The 17475-nt window shown below is 45.9% G+C and overlaps 1 protein-coding gene across 1 annotated transcript in view; it reads left to right on the top strand.

Annotated features, from left to right (window-relative positions):
* Positions 1-13154, top strand: part of UTP4 (UTP4 small subunit processome component) — a 175075-nt gene extending 161921 nt beyond the window's left edge. Inside the window, exons 14-16 of the mRNA XM_029608320.1 lie at positions 10535-10720; positions 10969-11079; positions 12952-13154. Coding sequence (XP_029464180.1) covers positions 10535-10720; positions 10969-11079; positions 12952-13068 — 414 coding nt within the window. The 3' untranslated portion in view covers positions 13069-13154. The remainder of the gene's footprint in view (positions 1-10534; positions 10721-10968; positions 11080-12951) is intronic.
* Positions 13155-17475: the final 4321 nt, after the last annotated feature.

The following is a 17475-nucleotide window of genomic DNA, read 5'->3' as shown; positions in this document are numbered from 1 at the left end:
ATGGCTTTGTCCACTTTCAGTTTCACCAGCTCTTCCCATACATTTTCTACTGTAAATGGAGTTACATCTACTCCATTCCCCTCCAGTTTCTTGTTAACTAGTGTCGGTCCTTCTCCAGGGTCCTCTTTAGTGAACACAGAACTGAAGTATTCATTTAATATTTCTGCCATTTCTTCGTCTCTCTCCACACATTGATCCTTTCCACCTTTCAATTTCACTATACCACTTTGAACTTTTCTCTTTTCACTGATGTATCTGAAAAATGTTTTGTTACCACTCTTTACCTCTTTGGCAATCCTCTCTTCCGCTTGACTTTTTGCCATCTTGATTAATTTCTTCGTCTCCCTCAGTTCTACCAGATATTCTTCTTTGTGTTCCTCCTTTTGGGATCTTTTATATTTCTTGAACGCTGTTCTTTTAGCCTTTATTTTGTCAGCCACCTCCTTTGAGAACCAGATAGGTTTCATTTTTCTTTTGCTTTTCTTTACTTTTCTAACATATAGATTAGTTGCCTTGGTGATTGCTCCTTTTAGATTGGTCCACTGTTGATCCACGTCTCTCTCGTTTTCCCAGCCTTTTAGTTCTTCCTCCAGGTACTTCCCCATTTCATCAAAGTCTGTGTTTTTGAACATCAAAACTTGGGTTTTTGTGCTTCTTTTCCGTGTCCTTTTTGTGATATTAAACCATACCGTTTGATGATCACTGGTGCTGAGGTGGGCACCCACCTGGACATCTGAGACATTATCTGCATTAGTGAGCACTAAGTCGAGTATAGCTCCTTCTCTCGTGGGTTCCATTACCATTTGTTTGAACAAAGCTACTTGCAGGGCATCTACTATTTCTCTACTATTAATTAGATTCTGCAGATGGGATTCTCCAGTCTACATCTGGCATATTAAAGTCTCCAACGATCACCACTTCTCCTTTCTTTGCTATCCTGTGGATGTCTTCAATCAGATCTCTGTCCAGCTCTTCCTTTTGGTTTGGAGGCCTGTAAACCACTCCAATAAAAATGGATGCCCCATCTTTTTTTAAGTCGGCCCATAGTGCTTCTTCTTTGCCCCATCTTCCTTGCAGCTCAGATGCTTGGATATTGTTTCTGACAAATAGAGCCACTCCTCCCCCTTTCCTATCCTCTCTGTCCTTCCTTAACAAGTTATAGCCTGGTATTGCCGTATCCCAGTCATGATATTCCGTAAACCATGTTTCCGTGACAGCAACAACTTCCAAGTCCGCCTCCACCATTAGGGCTTGCAGCTCTGGGATTTTATTACCCAAACTACGAGCATTTGTGCTCATAGCTTTCCAGCTTTCTTTGCTCAGGTTACTGCTGTTCCTGGACTCCTTTTGTGACCTATTTAGTTGAGTTTTGTTATCCACTTTTCTCTTTGCATTTGTGCAAGGGAAGATATTAATGCCTCTGATGACAGAGTCATCCATCACTGTGAGCTTTTTCCTTTGGTTTCTGATTTGGAATTTCTGTATGCATTGGGTTTTTTTCTCTCTTTTCGATAACATTTCAATCTTTTTCTCAAGGACTTCTTCAGAATTTAATACAGAGAAGGCATTTTGTACTTGTTGCACTTGATACAGTGTGTGTCTACGGAACACAGGTCTTATTCTACCAGAGCCCACTGAAATACTTTTAAAGTTCCTTAATGGCCTGTGTGAGTGGTGGGATAGAGTTGTGGGTTGCACAGCTTTCAATAATGGGTGTCTGTGGGTTACAGGTCTTATCCTACCTGAGCCCACGGTAAATCTCTTTTTTCTTGAGTTTTGGTTATTCAGTGGTAAGTGGAAATTATTTCCTGAATAATGTACCGTGGCTGAGACTCTCTTTATTGAAGCTAATTCAGCTTTAAAGTCATCCAGCTCCTTTTCCAAGGTAGAGAGTTTTGAACAAAAGGGGCAAGCCTTAAGTTTCCATATGATTACCCTCAATATAAAGGCTCCACAGCAGTTGCATTGAATAGTACTCATTTAGGTAAGTTATTTGATTGGTGCACCTAAGGAATAATCAACTTACTAATTTATCTGGTTGCCTATTATGAAGTTAGGATGACTACATTAGAAATACAAACCTAGGGGTGGGTGGGCAGAGGGGTAGGGTGGGAGGGAGTTAAACAGTTTATACCTAGGTCAAGCTGGGTAGGGCAAGACACTTTCTGAAAGTTTACTTGTCCTTTAGCTAGTAAAAGATCCCACAGCACTTATATCCCAATTTGGAACAGATTATATGACAGCTATACAATTAGAGGGATACTGGGAATTTTTTTCTTTTTTTTGTGGCTTTTTTGAATCTTACAACAATCTAATATCAAGAAACCAAACAGATTAGTATACAATATAATCAAGAAACCAAACTGATTAGTATACAACACTGGAATAGAAAGGGATTTGAAATCACAGAGCAGTTTTCTATACAGAATCAAACCAATATCAAGGAACCACAGATTATAATACTAGAGTAGAGAGTAGATTGATGGTGAATTGAGTTCATTTGGGGTCTGGAAAGGCTTTCTTAAATAACCACGTTTTGAGCCTTTTCCTGAATGTTAGTAGGCAGGATTCCTGTCGCAGATCCGGTAGGATGGAGTTCCATAGAGGTGGTCCTGCTGTGGAGAAGGCCCGGTCTCTAAAGGTTACATGTTGAGAGGTTTTGGAGTGTGGTACATGTAGTGATTCTCTATAAGACTCTCTGATGGGTCTAGTGGAGGTATGTTTTCTGAATGGGATTTGTAGGTTAAGCGGAGCATGGTGATGGATAGCTTTGTAGATGGTGGAAATGGACTTATATATGTAGGTCTTTGAGGATTGGAGATATGTGGTCTCTTCTTATGTTTGTCAAAATTTTGGCTGCCGTGTTTTGAACCATCTGAAGAGGTTTGGTGTGAGATGAGGGGAGACCTAATAAGATAGAGTTACAGTAATCTATCTTAGAGAAGATTATTGCTTGCAGAACTGTTCTGTAGTCATGAAAGTGGAAGAGTGGTTTTATTCTTTTTAGGACATGTAGTTTATGAAATCAGTCCTTGGTTGTTTGGCTAATGAATGATTTTAGGTTTAGCCAATTATCAATAATAGCTCCTAAGTCTCTTACTTGTGAAATTTGTAGGTCGGTTGGTGGATTTGTGGTGATGTTACTGCTTTCCGGGGATATGAGAAGGAGTTCGCTTTTTGAAGAATTTAGTATTAAGTTTAGACTGGTGAGGAGGCAGTTGATTTCTAGAAGGCAATTTTCCCAGAATTCTAGAGTTTTTTAGATGGATTCTTTAAGTGGGATCACGATCTGGACATCGTCAGCATATAAGAAGTGTGTTAGGTTCAGTTTGGTTAACAACTGGCAAAGTGGGAGAAGATAAATGTTGAAGAGCGTGGGTGAGAGGGAGGAGCCCTGAGGAACTCCTAGTGAGGACGGATAACAGTGAGATTCTTTATTGTATATTTTGACCTTGTAGCCTCTGTTCCCAAGGAATGTTTTGAACCAGGCCAGTGCAGTACCTGTTATGCCAATGTTTGCCAGCTGATTTAGGAGGATAGAGTGGTTAACAGTATCAAATGCTGCAGAGAGGTCCAGGAGGATCAATAAGTAGGCATGACCTTTATCGAGGCCCATTATGAGGTAGTCTGTCAGGGATATGAGTAGAGATTCGGTACTTAATGCTTTCCGGAAGCCATATTGAGTAGGGAACAGAATTTTGTTATCTTCGATGTAGTCCGAGAGTTGTGAGTTAACTAATTTTTCCATGACCTTGGCTATGAATGGGAGGTTAGAGATCGGGCAGTAGCTGTTGGGATCTTTAGGATCCAAGTTTGGTTTCTTTAGGAGAGGTTTGATGGAGGCCATTTTAAGGTCATCTGGATAGATTCCCTGGGATAAAGAACAATTGATAATGTCCGCCAGAGCTTTGGAGATGGTGTCAGGGATTAGCAAAAGCAGTTTGGTTGGGATTTGGTGAAAGGGATGTGAAGAAGGTTTTATTTTCTTCAAAACGTTTTGGATCTCTGAAGTTTTAATGGGTTCAAAGAATTGGAGAGATATGTCTTTGATGGGGTGGAGATATGTGTTGGATGGCGAAAAGGTATTAGGCTTCAGCTATGTTAAAAGGTTAGTGACTTTGTTGCTGAAGAAAAGGGCCAACTCATCTGCTTTTGCTTGAGCTTGGTTGAGTGGAATGTCGGGAGCATTGATTTGTGTTACGTTGGATACATAAGCAAAGAGGGCTTTAGCGTCGAAGATGAGGTCATGGATCTTATGAGCATAGAAGTCCCTTTTTGTTTTTAATGTAGAGCTCTTGTATACATGGAGGGCGAGTTTATAAGCAGAGAGGGTAGTCGATGATGGTGCTTTACGCCATTTACTTTCTTTTTGTCGTAGATAATGTTTGAGTTTTCGAAGTTCATCATTAAACCATGGTTGTCGTTTGGACGCATTGTGTTTGAGTTTTTTTGTTGCCAGTGGACAGAGTTTGTTTGCTACTGTTTCTGTTATGTTGGACCAGGAGTATAGGGCTGAGTTAGATATCTATGAGAGGGAGTTCTAAGGCTAGGTGTCTGCTGAGGTCGTCGGAGGAGCAAGGTTTCCTGTAAAGAAATGATGGTTGAGGGAAGTGTTCGTTGCTCGTTTGTGCCAGCGAGATGGTTGTAGAAATTAATGTGTGGTCTGACCAAGAGACTTGTTTGCACGCCGGTTGTGCTGAGTGTGAGATACCTGAGTTCACAAAGATGAGATCCAGGGTGTGACCTGCTTTGTGGGTAGGTTTGTTGATTATCTGTTTGAATCCCATGGCTGACATGGCGGTTAGGAATGCTTCGCAGTTGGTTGAGAGAATGGGGTTGTCGACATGTAAGTTAAAATCTCCTAGGATTATAGCTGGGGAGTCCAGATTTAGGTGTGATGCTGTTAATTCAAGAATGGGTGAGGCATCAGAATCTAGAAGGCCTGGGGGGGCATAGACAAGGAGTATTTGAAGATGGTCTGATTTGAAAAGGCCGGTCTCTAGTTTGACAGGAGAGTTAACTGGATATTGTGCGAATCTCAGATCTTTTTTAGCTGCTAGGAGAATACCCCCGCCCCTTTTTTTTCCATCGGGGGATAGAGAAAAAATCGGAGGTCTGTGTTGGTAGTTGATTTATTAGTGCAGTGTCCGTGGGTTTAAGCCATGTTTCTGTTATGGCGCAGAAGTCCGGATTTGCATCAAGAAGAAGGTCATTGAGGATCAGCGTTTTCTTGGTAAGGGATTGGGCGTTAAACAATATCAGGGAGAATAGAGTGAGGCCTAGAATTTGGGTAATAGGGGAAATCATGATGGGGATGAGGGATTTGTAGGTGTGTGGACGGAAAAGCATAGAAGATTTTCCTGTGTACTGTGATGGATGATCGGTATTGGGAGACCAAAAGGCATTGTGGCCTTATTGTGATCGGAACGCTGGTTGTTAGATTGATAAGAATGAATGTTGGAAGAAGGTTGGATAAATGCAGGAGGCTGGTTAAATGAATGCTGTGACTGGAACGCTGGTTGTTGGAATGATAGTTATGATTGCTGGTAGAAGGTTGGATGAGAGCTGGAGGTTGATAAAATGAAGAGCTGTGTCCAGAACACTTGTTGTTAGGAAGATACATGTGAAAGCTGGAAGATGGTTGGATGAATGTAGGAGATAGATTTAAAGCACTTCTGTCATCCACTGGGAGAGATCCCTGGACATGGGGCTAGCAAGGATAAGGGAGGCCCTGCAACAGATAACAAAATTGTCTGTCTGATGCGAGGGTCTGCTTGAAGAGTCCTCAGGGTATTTCAGTCTGAGGGGGAGGTCTGGTGGAAGATTAGTTTGCTGAGTTGGGATAAAGGAGGAAAGAACTAGAAATCAGTGTCTGATCAAATTAGAATTCGAATTTGAGAGTGTAGATGGATAGGCCGGATGGGAAACCTGCGTGGAATAGTTAACACTCTGCGTGGAATAGTTAACAGGGTGCGCACAAAGGGGCAGGCTCCTTTGTTGCGCGTGCCGCCGGGAGGATGGCCAGGATTTAAATCCCCAGTGGTCGCCAGCTCCTGATGTCACCGGAGCGCCTAGCTCCGGATTGGCTGGTGAGCTGGCGAAGAGGAGGGGCAGCGTGTAGCCCGAAGATTCAGCGGGACGCAGTAGAGGAGGAGCGGATCCACCTCGTGGTCGGCGGGGGAGCCCGTTGAAGGTAAGAGCAAATGAAGAAGGCCTTACCCCGACGGGCTTTAGCGCCGACTGCGCAGGCCCAAGCCCTTCTCTATCTCCGTCCATCTGCGGGTCCGGTCTCCGTGAAGAAAGGACGTCGGGAGGATGGCCGGGATTTAAATCCCCAGTGGTTGCCGGCTCCTGATGTCACCGGAGCGCCTAGCTCCGGATTGGCTGGTGAGCTGGCGAAGAGGAGGGGCAGCGTGTAGCCCGAAGATTCAGCGGGACGCAGTGGAGGAGGAGCAGATCCGCCTCGTGGTCGGCAGGGGAGCACGTTGGAGGTAAGAGCAAATGAAGAGGGCCTTACCCCGACAGGCTTTAGCGCCGACTGCGCAGGCTCTTCGGGGTAAGGCCCGATGTACAGGCGGACTTTCTCAGCAGACAACAGTTGGACCCGGGAGACTGGGAGTTGTCCGCAGAGGCCTTCCACCTCATTCGAGACAGGTGGGGCAGTCCCCAGTTGGATCTGATGGCATCGTGAACCAATGCCAAGGCTGCTCGGTTCTTCAGCCGCAGGAGAGAGTTTGGAGCGAAGGGGATCGATGCACTGGTCCATCCCTGGCCAGCGGAAATCCTGTTATACTTGTTTCCCCCATGGCCCCTCGTAGGTTGAGTGTTGTGCCATGTAGAGCACCACCCAAGATAAGTGATTCTAGTGTCAGAGTGGCCACACCATCCGTGGTTCGTAGATCTGGTTCATCTCACAATAGACGGGTCCCTCAGATTGACTCATCTGTAGGTGTTGCTTCGGCAAGGGCCCATCTTTTCGGATTGGGCGGATCGCTTTTGTCTTGCGGCTTGGCTTTTGAGCGAAGGAGGTTAAGACTGAAAGGGTACTCAGAACCAGTTATTACTACTTTGCTTCAAGCCAGTAGACCTTCCACTTCTCTGGTATATGTTCGGGTATGGAGAGTGTTTGAATCTTGGTGTTTGGAGGAAGGACTGGAGCCGTTGTGGGGCATCATTCTGCATATCTTTGCCTTTTTACAGAAGGGCCTAGCACAGGGACTGGCCTATAATTCACTCTGGATGCAGGTAGCAGCCTCGGGCTGTTTCAGAGTTAAGGTAAAGGGGCGGCCGATGGCCTCTCATCTGATGTCTTGCGTTTTTTCAAAGGGCCGAAGCATTTACGGCCTCTGGTTCATATAATGTGCCCATTGTGGAGCCTTAGTTTGGTCCTGCGGGTGCTAAGTGGACCCCCTTTTGTGCCTTTGCAGCTGGTGTCTTTGAAAGATCTTATTCTGAAGGCTGTTTTCCTGGTGGAGATTTGTTCGGTCAGGTGGATTTCGGAGCTTCAGGTGTTGTCCTGTAGAAATTCTGTCCTGTGGATTACGGATGATGGAGTGTCATTGCGTATGGTGCCTTCATTTTTGCAAAAGATTGTTTCCTCATTTCATTTCAATCACTATGGAGCTTCTGGCATTTCCGGATTTGTAATCAGAAACGGCTCATGCGAGGGAGCTTCACTTATTGGATGTGCGTCGGACTCTGTTGCAGTATCTCAAGGTCGCTAACAGTTTTCGGCATTCGGATCATCTGTTAGTATTTTTCTGTGGCACAAAGAAGAGTAGTAAAGCATCTAAATCCACGATTGCTAGATGGTTGAAGGAATCTTATTTTTTTGGCCTATCTTTGTAAAGGTCAGGTGGTACCAGAGGAGGTTGCGTGCACATTCTACCAAGGCACAAGCAGCTTCCTGGGCGGAGTGTCAGTTGGTGACACTGCAGGCAATCTGAGAGTTTGTGGGGGGGACGGGACGGGACATGGTTTTCACTTCATAATTTTTCCAGACATTACTGATTTGGATGTTCAGGTGCTGGAGGAGGCAGTGTTGGGGAGAGTGTGCTACGAGCGGGTCTTTCGGGTTCCCATCCAGTGTAGGGGAGCTTGGGTACATTCCTCTTATCTGGACTGATCTGGAGTATGAACAGGAAAGGAAAATTGGTTCTGACTTGCTACTTTTTGTTCCTGGAATACCACAGATCAACCCAGAAGCCCATTCCCTTGGTTTCAAAAGATTGTTATTGTTGTGATAAGTTGATGATGCAGAACTTTCTCTGTGTATTATATCTATTAATCCTATAGGACTGAGGGGATTTGGTTCCTTTGTTCATTGTTGGGGCTTCATTCCTGGTTTCTCTGTTCACCCTAGGTGAGGAAGTTTGATTTTGGCTGAGATTTTGTTCTACTTTGGCTTGGGTACAGGTCAATACTGAAGGACTGCAGGTGGTGCACTCGGTTATGAGGCAGTGCCTCAAAGTTTTTATTGTCTGCCTCCATCTGCTGGTAGGGATGCAAAACCCACTTGTCTGGACTGATGTGTAGTATTCCAGGAACGAAAAATACCATGCAAGAACCAATTTTCCTTTGGCCTTTGTGACACGCAGACTCGTGGCTCCATCACAAGGAAACGTTACTGGGAGGGGGGGTGGGATGTAGGATGGAGTAAAACTATGTATGATTATAGGATTTTGAGATGGGGGTGCACTTTTTTACTCCTCTTTCTCCCTTGCAGAGATAGGGATGCTTTTAGTTTTGTGTAATTCGCACTTGCTCATTTTCAGGTCGATACAGTTATGCCGCGTTAGAAAGAGTGCGACAGTGCCAGGCGCACCCTCGTTCCCCGCACGCACAGTTCTCTTCACCTACCGCTCGATACTCTCTTCAAATTGCATGCAAATGCATGCCGCGTCTGCGAAGCGTTAGGTGAAGGTTAGGCCCGCGCAACCCATTTTACTGTATAGAGCAGGAGGAGAGAACAAGGGACTGGCAGGCCCGAGCGTAGGATTGCCCGTCTCTCCCCTCGCTCTCTTGCTACTTTTTTTTCGGGGTTTTTTTTGTTTTTTTTTTGCTTCGGGAGCGCCTATACAGTATCCTGGGTGCGCGGGCCTAACGCTTCACGGCCACGCTGGTATCTGTCATTTCAAATGTCATTTCAAATGACATTTGAAATGACAGGTACCAGGAAGTGGACAGTTGTCCAATGCTCAGCAAACTTTCCCCCAGCCCCCGCTCACCTGCCCTGGCCGCGTCCGGTCTCCGGTGCAGCCCCAGTCCTGTCCCCTCCTCCCGAAGCAAAAAAAAAACAAAACCGAAAAAGTAGCAAGAGAGCGAGGGGAGAGACAGGCAATCCTAGGCTAGGGCCTGCTAGTCCCTTCTCCTCTCCTCCCAAAGCAGGGCGCGAAAAGCAGCCTTGCTCCGGGAGGAGGGGGGGGGGGCAGTTTAAAGCGACGAAGCGACTTACCTTTGCAGCGCCCCCCCTCCGGACATCAGCGACGACCGCGGCTCCAGCCTCCAGCTGTCAGACAGACGCATCGCACGTGGGAAAGCGGCCCCTATGCGTGCAATTGGCTGCTCAAGACATGACGTCACGACGTTTTGGCGTCACGGCATGTGACGTCACGTCTTGAGCAGCCAATTGCACGCATAGGGGCCGCTTTCCCACGTGCGATGCGTCTGTCTGGAGGCTGGAGGCAGGAGCTGCGGTCGTCACCGATGTCCGGAGGGGGGGGGCTGCAAAAGTAAGTCGCTTCGTCGCTTTAAACTGCCCCCCCCTCCTCCCGGAGCAAGGCTGCTTTTCGTGCCCTGCTTCGGGAGGAGAGAACAAGGGACTGGCAGGCCCGAGCGTAGGATTGCCCGTCTCTCCCCTCGCTCTCTTGCTACTTTTTTTCGGGGGTTTTTTTTTTTGCTTCGGGAGGAGGGGACAAGACTGGGGCTGCACCGGAGACCGGACGCGGCCAGGGCAGGTGAGCTGGGGCTGGGGGAAAGTTTGCCGTCTACCCTTACCCCTGCCTCTAACGCTGGGGTAAGGGTAGGTGGTAAGTTAGCAGGGTAAACGCGCGGCAAAACGGCAGGGTAAAAAAGCGATAGTCGGGGCGCGCGTTACTGTATGGGAGGGAATAGCTAATTCGCTCGTTTACATTTAATATACATGCCGCGTGCGGAAGGGGTTACCCGGGGATTTTAAGAGGCGGTAGGGATGAGTTAAAGGGGATAGTGTATTGCGGGAAGGGCTAACGCGGCCGGAAAGTGAGTAGAAGGCGAGTTAGGAGCAGGGTAACCACGGTTGCACTTTACTGTATCGATCTGTTTGAAAGGAACTCTTTAGGTAGTTTATGATTGAAGATTAGCTACAAAATCTGTGCAGTAAAAGTACACATGAGCCACTCAGAATTTCCCCAGGTGGGATTGTAAGAAAGAAGTGGATAATCATTTTGTGTGTAAGGGTGTGTGTGTGTGTGTGTGTGTGTGTGTGTGTGTGTGTGTGTGTGTGTTCTCGAGCCTGCCTGCAATACCGTTGAAGTTTCTTGCCCTGTCTCCTCAGCTCTTTGAGTTTAGCATTCAAGAGAAGCAGTACAGCACCTGGAGTCGGAAGCTTCAGCAGCACGGCCTCCACAGAGACTGGATAGAGCGAGATACACCAATCACCAACATTACCTTTAACCCCTCGCAGCCAGCGCACGTCCTCCTGCACGACACCTACAACCTCTGCCTCATTGACAAGACCTTGGTAAGTCCCCGTGTGCACATGAAAAGAAGCGTAGTGCGGTGATACAGCCCGCGTGCTGCTGCCAGTGCTGAATGGATCCCTACCAGCAGCACCTGGCCAGGGGATAAAGCCCTGTGCAGGGTGTGTACAATTAATTTTCTCCCATTGTCTGTTTGGGAATGGGGAAATGCCAGACTCCCACATAGAGGAATGTAGACCCCTGAGTGGAAGATAACAACTGAAATGACTTTGTTCCTTTTCCTCTGAAGCCTTTGCCTGATGATCAAACGCCTCTTCTAAACCAGGCTGCCCTGAGGAACCTCTCGGAGAGTGCCAGGAGAGCATGCACACACGCTTTCAAGATCTCAAAAACGTTCCAGGTGAGCCTTTCCTGACCCACTCCCCTGCCAGACGAACAGCAAGATGTGGTGGGGTCTCTGCAGCTGATACCCAATGCTGGAAAAATAGTTAGAAAACTTGGGTACCAGCCAAGTATTAGGGACCAGGGAAGCATTTTTTAGTTTAAAATTGTATTCTTTTTCTTGGCTCTTTCTTGCTTTTGGAAGAGGTTGCATTGCTTTTCTTTCTTTTCCTGTCTTCCCAGGGTTTTTCTTCCCTTTTTCTTATCACTCTGCAGCTTTTACTGCAAACCTCCCTAACGTGCAGGCCAACGGTGAGAGCTTTCTTGGACTGCTCTGTATGGGCCAACGGTGAGAGCTTTCTCGGGCTGCTCTGTATGGGCCAGCGGTGGGAGTTTCTCGGGCCGCTCTGTATGGGCCAGCGGTGGGAGCTTTCTTGGACTGCTCTGTATGGGCCAGCGGTGGGAGCTTTCTTGGGCTGTTCTGTATGGGCAAGTGATGAGAGCTTTCTCGGGCTGCTCTGTATGGGCCAGCGGTGGGAGTTTCTCGGGCCGCTCTGTATTGGCCAGCGGTGGGAGTTTCTCGGGACGTTTTGTATGGGCCAGCGGTGGGAGTTTCTCGGGCCGCTCTGTATTGGCCAGCGGTGGGAGTTTCTCAGGCTGCTTTGTATGGGCCAGAAGTGGGGGCTGCCTCTCCTGCTGTGGGTGCCAACACTTAAATTTTGGGATTTTTTTGGGTAGTAATAGTCACAGGATTGCACTTGATGACTCTTCAAGCTGGTGTTTCCATAGTGAATTGCCTTGGCCCATGTTTTGTGAATTCTTTTGGCACTTTGACATCTTCCTCCTGCTAGGGCTATGGTTCCCATGAGTGTTTGCAGTACATGAAGGAGATCAGATTTATTTTTTTTAATTTCATTTCACTTCCCTTTCCTTCCCATCTAACTCAGCCAATACAGTGACAGTCCTGAGCCAGGATCCACATGCTGTAGCTCTCGACCCCCGCTGCTTGTACCTTTGGAGTCCAACCACTAGCTGCTATGGGTTATGAATGTTGCCTCTGCAGTATCCTGAGCAGGAGCTGGGTTCAGCTTCGGTTCCCAGTTATGAAAAGCAGCAGTGTGCTGATATATGGCTGTTCTAAGCAGAATTTGTATCTTGTCCATTATTCACATGCCATAGGCTTACTCTGCAATCATCTATAATGTGAGGAACTCTTCCTCCATCCCAACCTGAGTCCTGCTTTCTGGTCAGATCACTGGTGGCAGGGCCTCTTTTCAGCCTTTCAGTTTCAGGGTTTGTGGGCTTCCTTTACAGTGTCATCTAGTGCTTGCTGTTAACTTGGCTTGGCCTTGCTGACCTTCCCACTAGCTCTGCCGTTGGAGCTGAAAATTACTACTGTGGCTACCTGAGGTACACCAATGAGCAACATTTATACAGTCACTACTGGGCCCGGGGCTGTGAAGGCTGTCAGGATTGAAGTGCTGTAATACTACTGCTTGCTTGTTGCTGTTCATTTTATTGCAAGGGGCTCTCACCAACTCTGTTCAAACTGGTGCAGCACTGTTTCCATAAGGCATGGTTTTCAGATCTGTCCTTAGGTACCCAAAGTCAGTCCAAGCTGTCAGCATATCTGAAGTATGCATATGAGAGAGGTCGGCATTCACTGGTTTCCTTATATGGAGAATATCTCATGCATAATAATGGTGGATATCCTGAAAATGAGACCGGCTTCGTGGTACCTGAGAACAGATTTGGGAATTGCTGTCTTGAAATTATTTTTAAAAAAGGGGGTTCAGACCTAGCTTTCCGTTTTGAGATGGTTTTCAGTGACTGTGGCTTTGGAGTAAAAAGTCCCCGCTGTGATGGTTCTGTCCACCTGTCTTTCCTGCAGCCTCTTCTCTTCATGGAACTTCTGGATGAAGGGACACTGGTTGTGGTGGAGCGGCCCCTGACAGACATCCAGGCCCAGCTGCCGCCTCCTGTCCGCCAGAAGAAATTTGGAACCTGAGGCTGGAGCCCTGACAGGGCCAGAGACTCTATCATCACTTTTTATAGCAAGAGGATTCTTATAATAAAAAGGAGTTTTTGAAAGCCTGGCTGCCTCAGAAGGATGTGTTTATAGCGCAACTCTGAGCAGTTAGATAAAGAACAGCTTTTTGCTATGCTAAAACCTGGCACATGGTGGCTGCAGGACTTTTCTGAATACTGCCCTGGGGCGGGACTCCATCAGCAGATATCTCTGCTCCCACCTTCCAGGGTTAACACAGAGCCACCGATTGTGGGGCTGTAGTCCATAGAAATAGCCCAAAACGGTGATTGACAACTTAGTTCTCCAGACTTCCAGGCAGCCAGACTTTCAGGATATCTGCAGTGAATATGGTAAGATATATTTGCGTGACTAGAGAGCTAGTGTATGCAAATATCTCACTGTAGATATGCACAACTGCACAGGGGAGTAGGTTTTCAGAAGGAGATAGCAAACCAACCCAAGCACTTCTTCCCTGCAATCACTGCACCCACCCCTTTATGCTGAAATTCCCGCCCATCACTACAGCCTCCGCTCCTCAGTGGTGACTTGCAGGGGCCACCGCTGCAGCTGCTCCAGAGCTTACTCCAGCGCACTCCCCTGTCGCTTCAAGCTGCAGCGGTATCTGGCAGCAAAGAATGCCTGCTGGCACCTGCTTGTGGTCCCACGTACTCTTCTTGCTTAGAGCAGAAACCTGTCCTGTGGAGGAAGGGCCCCTCTGGGACTCAGAGGCACCATCCTGTCAGACTGCCGGGGAAGAAATGGAGCATAATGTGTGTCCCAGGACATGAGTCTTCTTTAGCATTCTTTATACACATGCAAACAGATAGCAGTGCATTTTCTTTTTTATTAAAGTTTTATTGGCAATAACATTCATGACCATAGCATGATAAAACAGAACAGCATTATATTGTAATAATAAACAATGATCCAAATACAGAAAACCTATTCAGCCAATAAACATTTTATCCCCTTTAAATCCCCCATCCCTTCCCCCCCCCTTCCCTATTACCCCTTAAGACTCTAGATTCAACCTTACTGAGCACGATGGAACGAACCTGTAGGCATTCCCAAAACCAATCAACCAATAATCTCCTCTGTCAGGGTTTCCTAAATCACTTCCCTCTTTGCCGAATATTTAACAAGCCAGAGGGATTGAGCCTCAGAATGTTTTATACCAGCATAGAAACCGTTCCCATATTCTTGTATGATGGGCTATCTTGTGTGTCTGCATGGCCAGCAGATAATACCAATAGTGCACTGACCATAGTCTTTTCATGACCACTTCTGCAGTTGGTGGTAGTTCTTTGCGCCAATGGATTGCAAGTTCTTGCCTAGCTGCACAAAGAATGTGATTGGTCAATATTCGCATATATGGTGACCAAGACAGAGGATATGCAGACAGCAAATAAATTTCAGGGGTAAAGGGTACAGCTACCTCTAGTATCTGCAAAAGGGTCTCAGCAATCCATTGCCAATATGGTGTTACTCTAGTACAGGTCACCAAATGTGTAGGAAGGATCCAAACAAATTACAATTCCGCCAACAGGTATCAACTCTGGTCGGAAACATTCTGCTTAGTTTGAGGGGGATGTAAGGTACCAAGATACAGTAATTTGTAATTAGTCTCAACAATGTTAGCTGAAATAGAACTTTTGGCTACATTCATGAGACATCGTGTCCATTGTTGTTCGGACCATTTATGGCCCCAATCCCTTTCCCATTGTGTTTGGTGTGGGCTAGAAGTGCGAGATTGCGCCCTAACCAAGCATAGATCTTAGAGATAATCCCTTTAGTTACAGCAGTTTTAAAGCACATTTCTTCAAATTCTGTGCTCTCACGGGTGACCTGGTCCTTTAAAAAATTATCTTGCAGGCAGTGGCATACCTGAAGATAATGAAAGTATTCATTTTCAGGCAAATGATATTGTAATTGAAGGTCAGCAAAAGACAGTAGTTTCTTGTTATCTATTAGTTGTCCACAACACCATATACCCCACTGATGCCATTTATGAAACGTGTTGCCCAAAGTGATGACTGAGTGACCCCCCCTTATAAATACCCATGGGCAATAGTGGTGACAACAATTTATGACCTGTCAATTTAAGCCTGCATTTGTTCCATATTTTCAGAGTTAGCGAGGTAATGGAATTAGAAACCAAACTCCCTCCATCTTTCATTGGTAGACCCCATATTCTGTTATATAAAGTGGTACCACTAGCATCTAATTGTTCAATAGTTATCCACTGTTTTTGTATTTGGCGAGAGGACCATTCTGGGATCACTCTAAGCTGAGCTGCCTGATAATATTTTAAGAAATTTGGCACTGCCAGTCCCCCCACATTCTTAGGGCGGTGGATATCTTCCTCGCTATCCGAGGTGGTCTCCTGCGCCAAATAAAATGAAAGACCTTGGTGTGTAAGAATTTCAAGAACTTGGTTGGAATTTCTGTTGGTAGCGTCTGGAATAGTTAGAGCCAAGTTGGAAGCACATTCATTTTAACAACCGCCACCCTCCCCAGCCAGGAGAGTGTATATGGGCACCAAATCTCTAAATCCTTAGTTGTTTTCTCCATCAATGGAATATAATTGAGATTAAATAATTGCTTCCAATCTGCACCCAGTTGTATCCCCAGGTATTTAATACTATGAGAGGTCCATTTAAAGGGAAAGTGAGCCTGAATGTTGGAGGCCTGAGTCTCCGAGAGTGAGACATTTAAAATTTCTGTTTTATTCATATTAACTTTAAAGCCCAAAATCGCACTGAATCTATCCAGTTCCTGTACCAATATGGGCAGCGTAAGCTGAGGGTGGGCTATGGAAAAAAGAATGTAGTCTGTGAATAACGAGATTTTATATTGGGCATCTCCGACTGTGATTCCCTTAATATCCGCATTATGGCGGACAGTAGTTGCAAGAGGCTCCATAAACAAAGCAAAAAGAAGAGGGGAAAGGGGACACCCCTGCCGGGTACCTCTGCCCAATTCAAAAATACTAGAGTAGGAACTGTTGACCTTAATACAAACCTTGGGCGAGGAATACATAGCTGTTAACCAGGTCCTGAAATTGTCCCCTAAGCCTACTTTCTGCAAAACATGAAACAGAAAACCCCAGTGGACCCTATCGAATGCTTTCTCCACATCCACAGCCATTAATACAGAGGGAATCTTGTGTACTAAGAAGGGGAGTACTTTGTTTAGTCGGCTGGCCAATATTTTCACTAGTATTTTTAAGTCTAAATTTAAGAGGGATATTGGTCTGTAGGAACCGCAGAGAAATTTGTCCTTCCCCAGTTTTTGTAATACAGTGATACCAGCTAAATCCATGGACGACAGTAGGACTGGATGTGTCAATAAACCATTATATACTTTTTGTAAATGTGGTATAAGCAAGTCTCCAAACTTTTTGTAAAAATGTCTGGAATAACCATCCAATCCCGGGGCCTTATGAGGCTTAAGTGTGGAAATTGCATTAAATATCTCTCCTTGGGATATCATCCCATCTAGCGCCCTGGACTGTCCTTCTGTCAAGGAGGGCATCTGAATCTCCTTCAGATAGTGTTCAATGTCTCCATCTAGGATTGGATGGTCATTGGTATAGAGGTCCTGATAAAATTGAACAAATCTGTTCCTTATATTCGTTTTATCCTGGGTATCCTTGACCTTTAAAATATGGCTCTGGGATATATGCTGTTTCAATTGTCTAGCTAGTATCCTGGGTATCCTTGACCTTTAAAATATGGCTCTGGGATATTTGCTATTTCAGTTGTCTAGCTAGTAACTTTCCTGGTTTATTTCTCTCCACAAAGTACGTACACCGGGACTTATCCAGCTTATTATGGATCTCACCATCTAATATAACTCTAAGCTCATTCCATTTTTTTTATCCAATTCCCTTAATATTTTCCCTCCCCCAGTGGTCTTGTGTCTTTTCCAATTGGCCTATTTCTCTAATCAAGGCCAGGCAGGCGAGTTGGGATAATATTTTTATGTGCTGCTGCTTTAACAATCAACTTCCTATGAAGAACTGCTTTAAAACAGTCCCAGACCATACCTGGGCTACTTCACCATTGTCATTAATGATAAAATATTTTTTAATATCTTCCCATATGGACTTGCATAGCTGACTGTCGGATAGCAATGTATTATTCAGTCTCCAGTACTTGGTCCCATGCTCGTCTAACTGCATACAGAAGGACCCCATGATGGGAGAGTGGTCCGACCAGGTAATAGGACCAATCTTCGTACTCTTGCACCCTACACACCAAGGTTTGCTGCCTAGCCACATATCTGTGTGAGAATAGGATCCGTGGACCTGTGAATGAAAAGTATAATACTTGTCTGTGGGGTTTTGAAGACGCCAAATATCATATATGCCCTGTGTGTCCACGA

This window comes from Rhinatrema bivittatum, chromosome 7, assembly GCF_901001135.1.
Source record: "Rhinatrema bivittatum chromosome 7, aRhiBiv1.1, whole genome shotgun sequence".
NCBI classification, from domain to species: domain Eukaryota; kingdom Metazoa; phylum Chordata; class Amphibia; order Gymnophiona; family Rhinatrematidae; genus Rhinatrema; species Rhinatrema bivittatum.
Note: the sequence above shows the minus strand (reverse complement) of the source record. Positions and strands in the feature narration are given on the sequence as shown.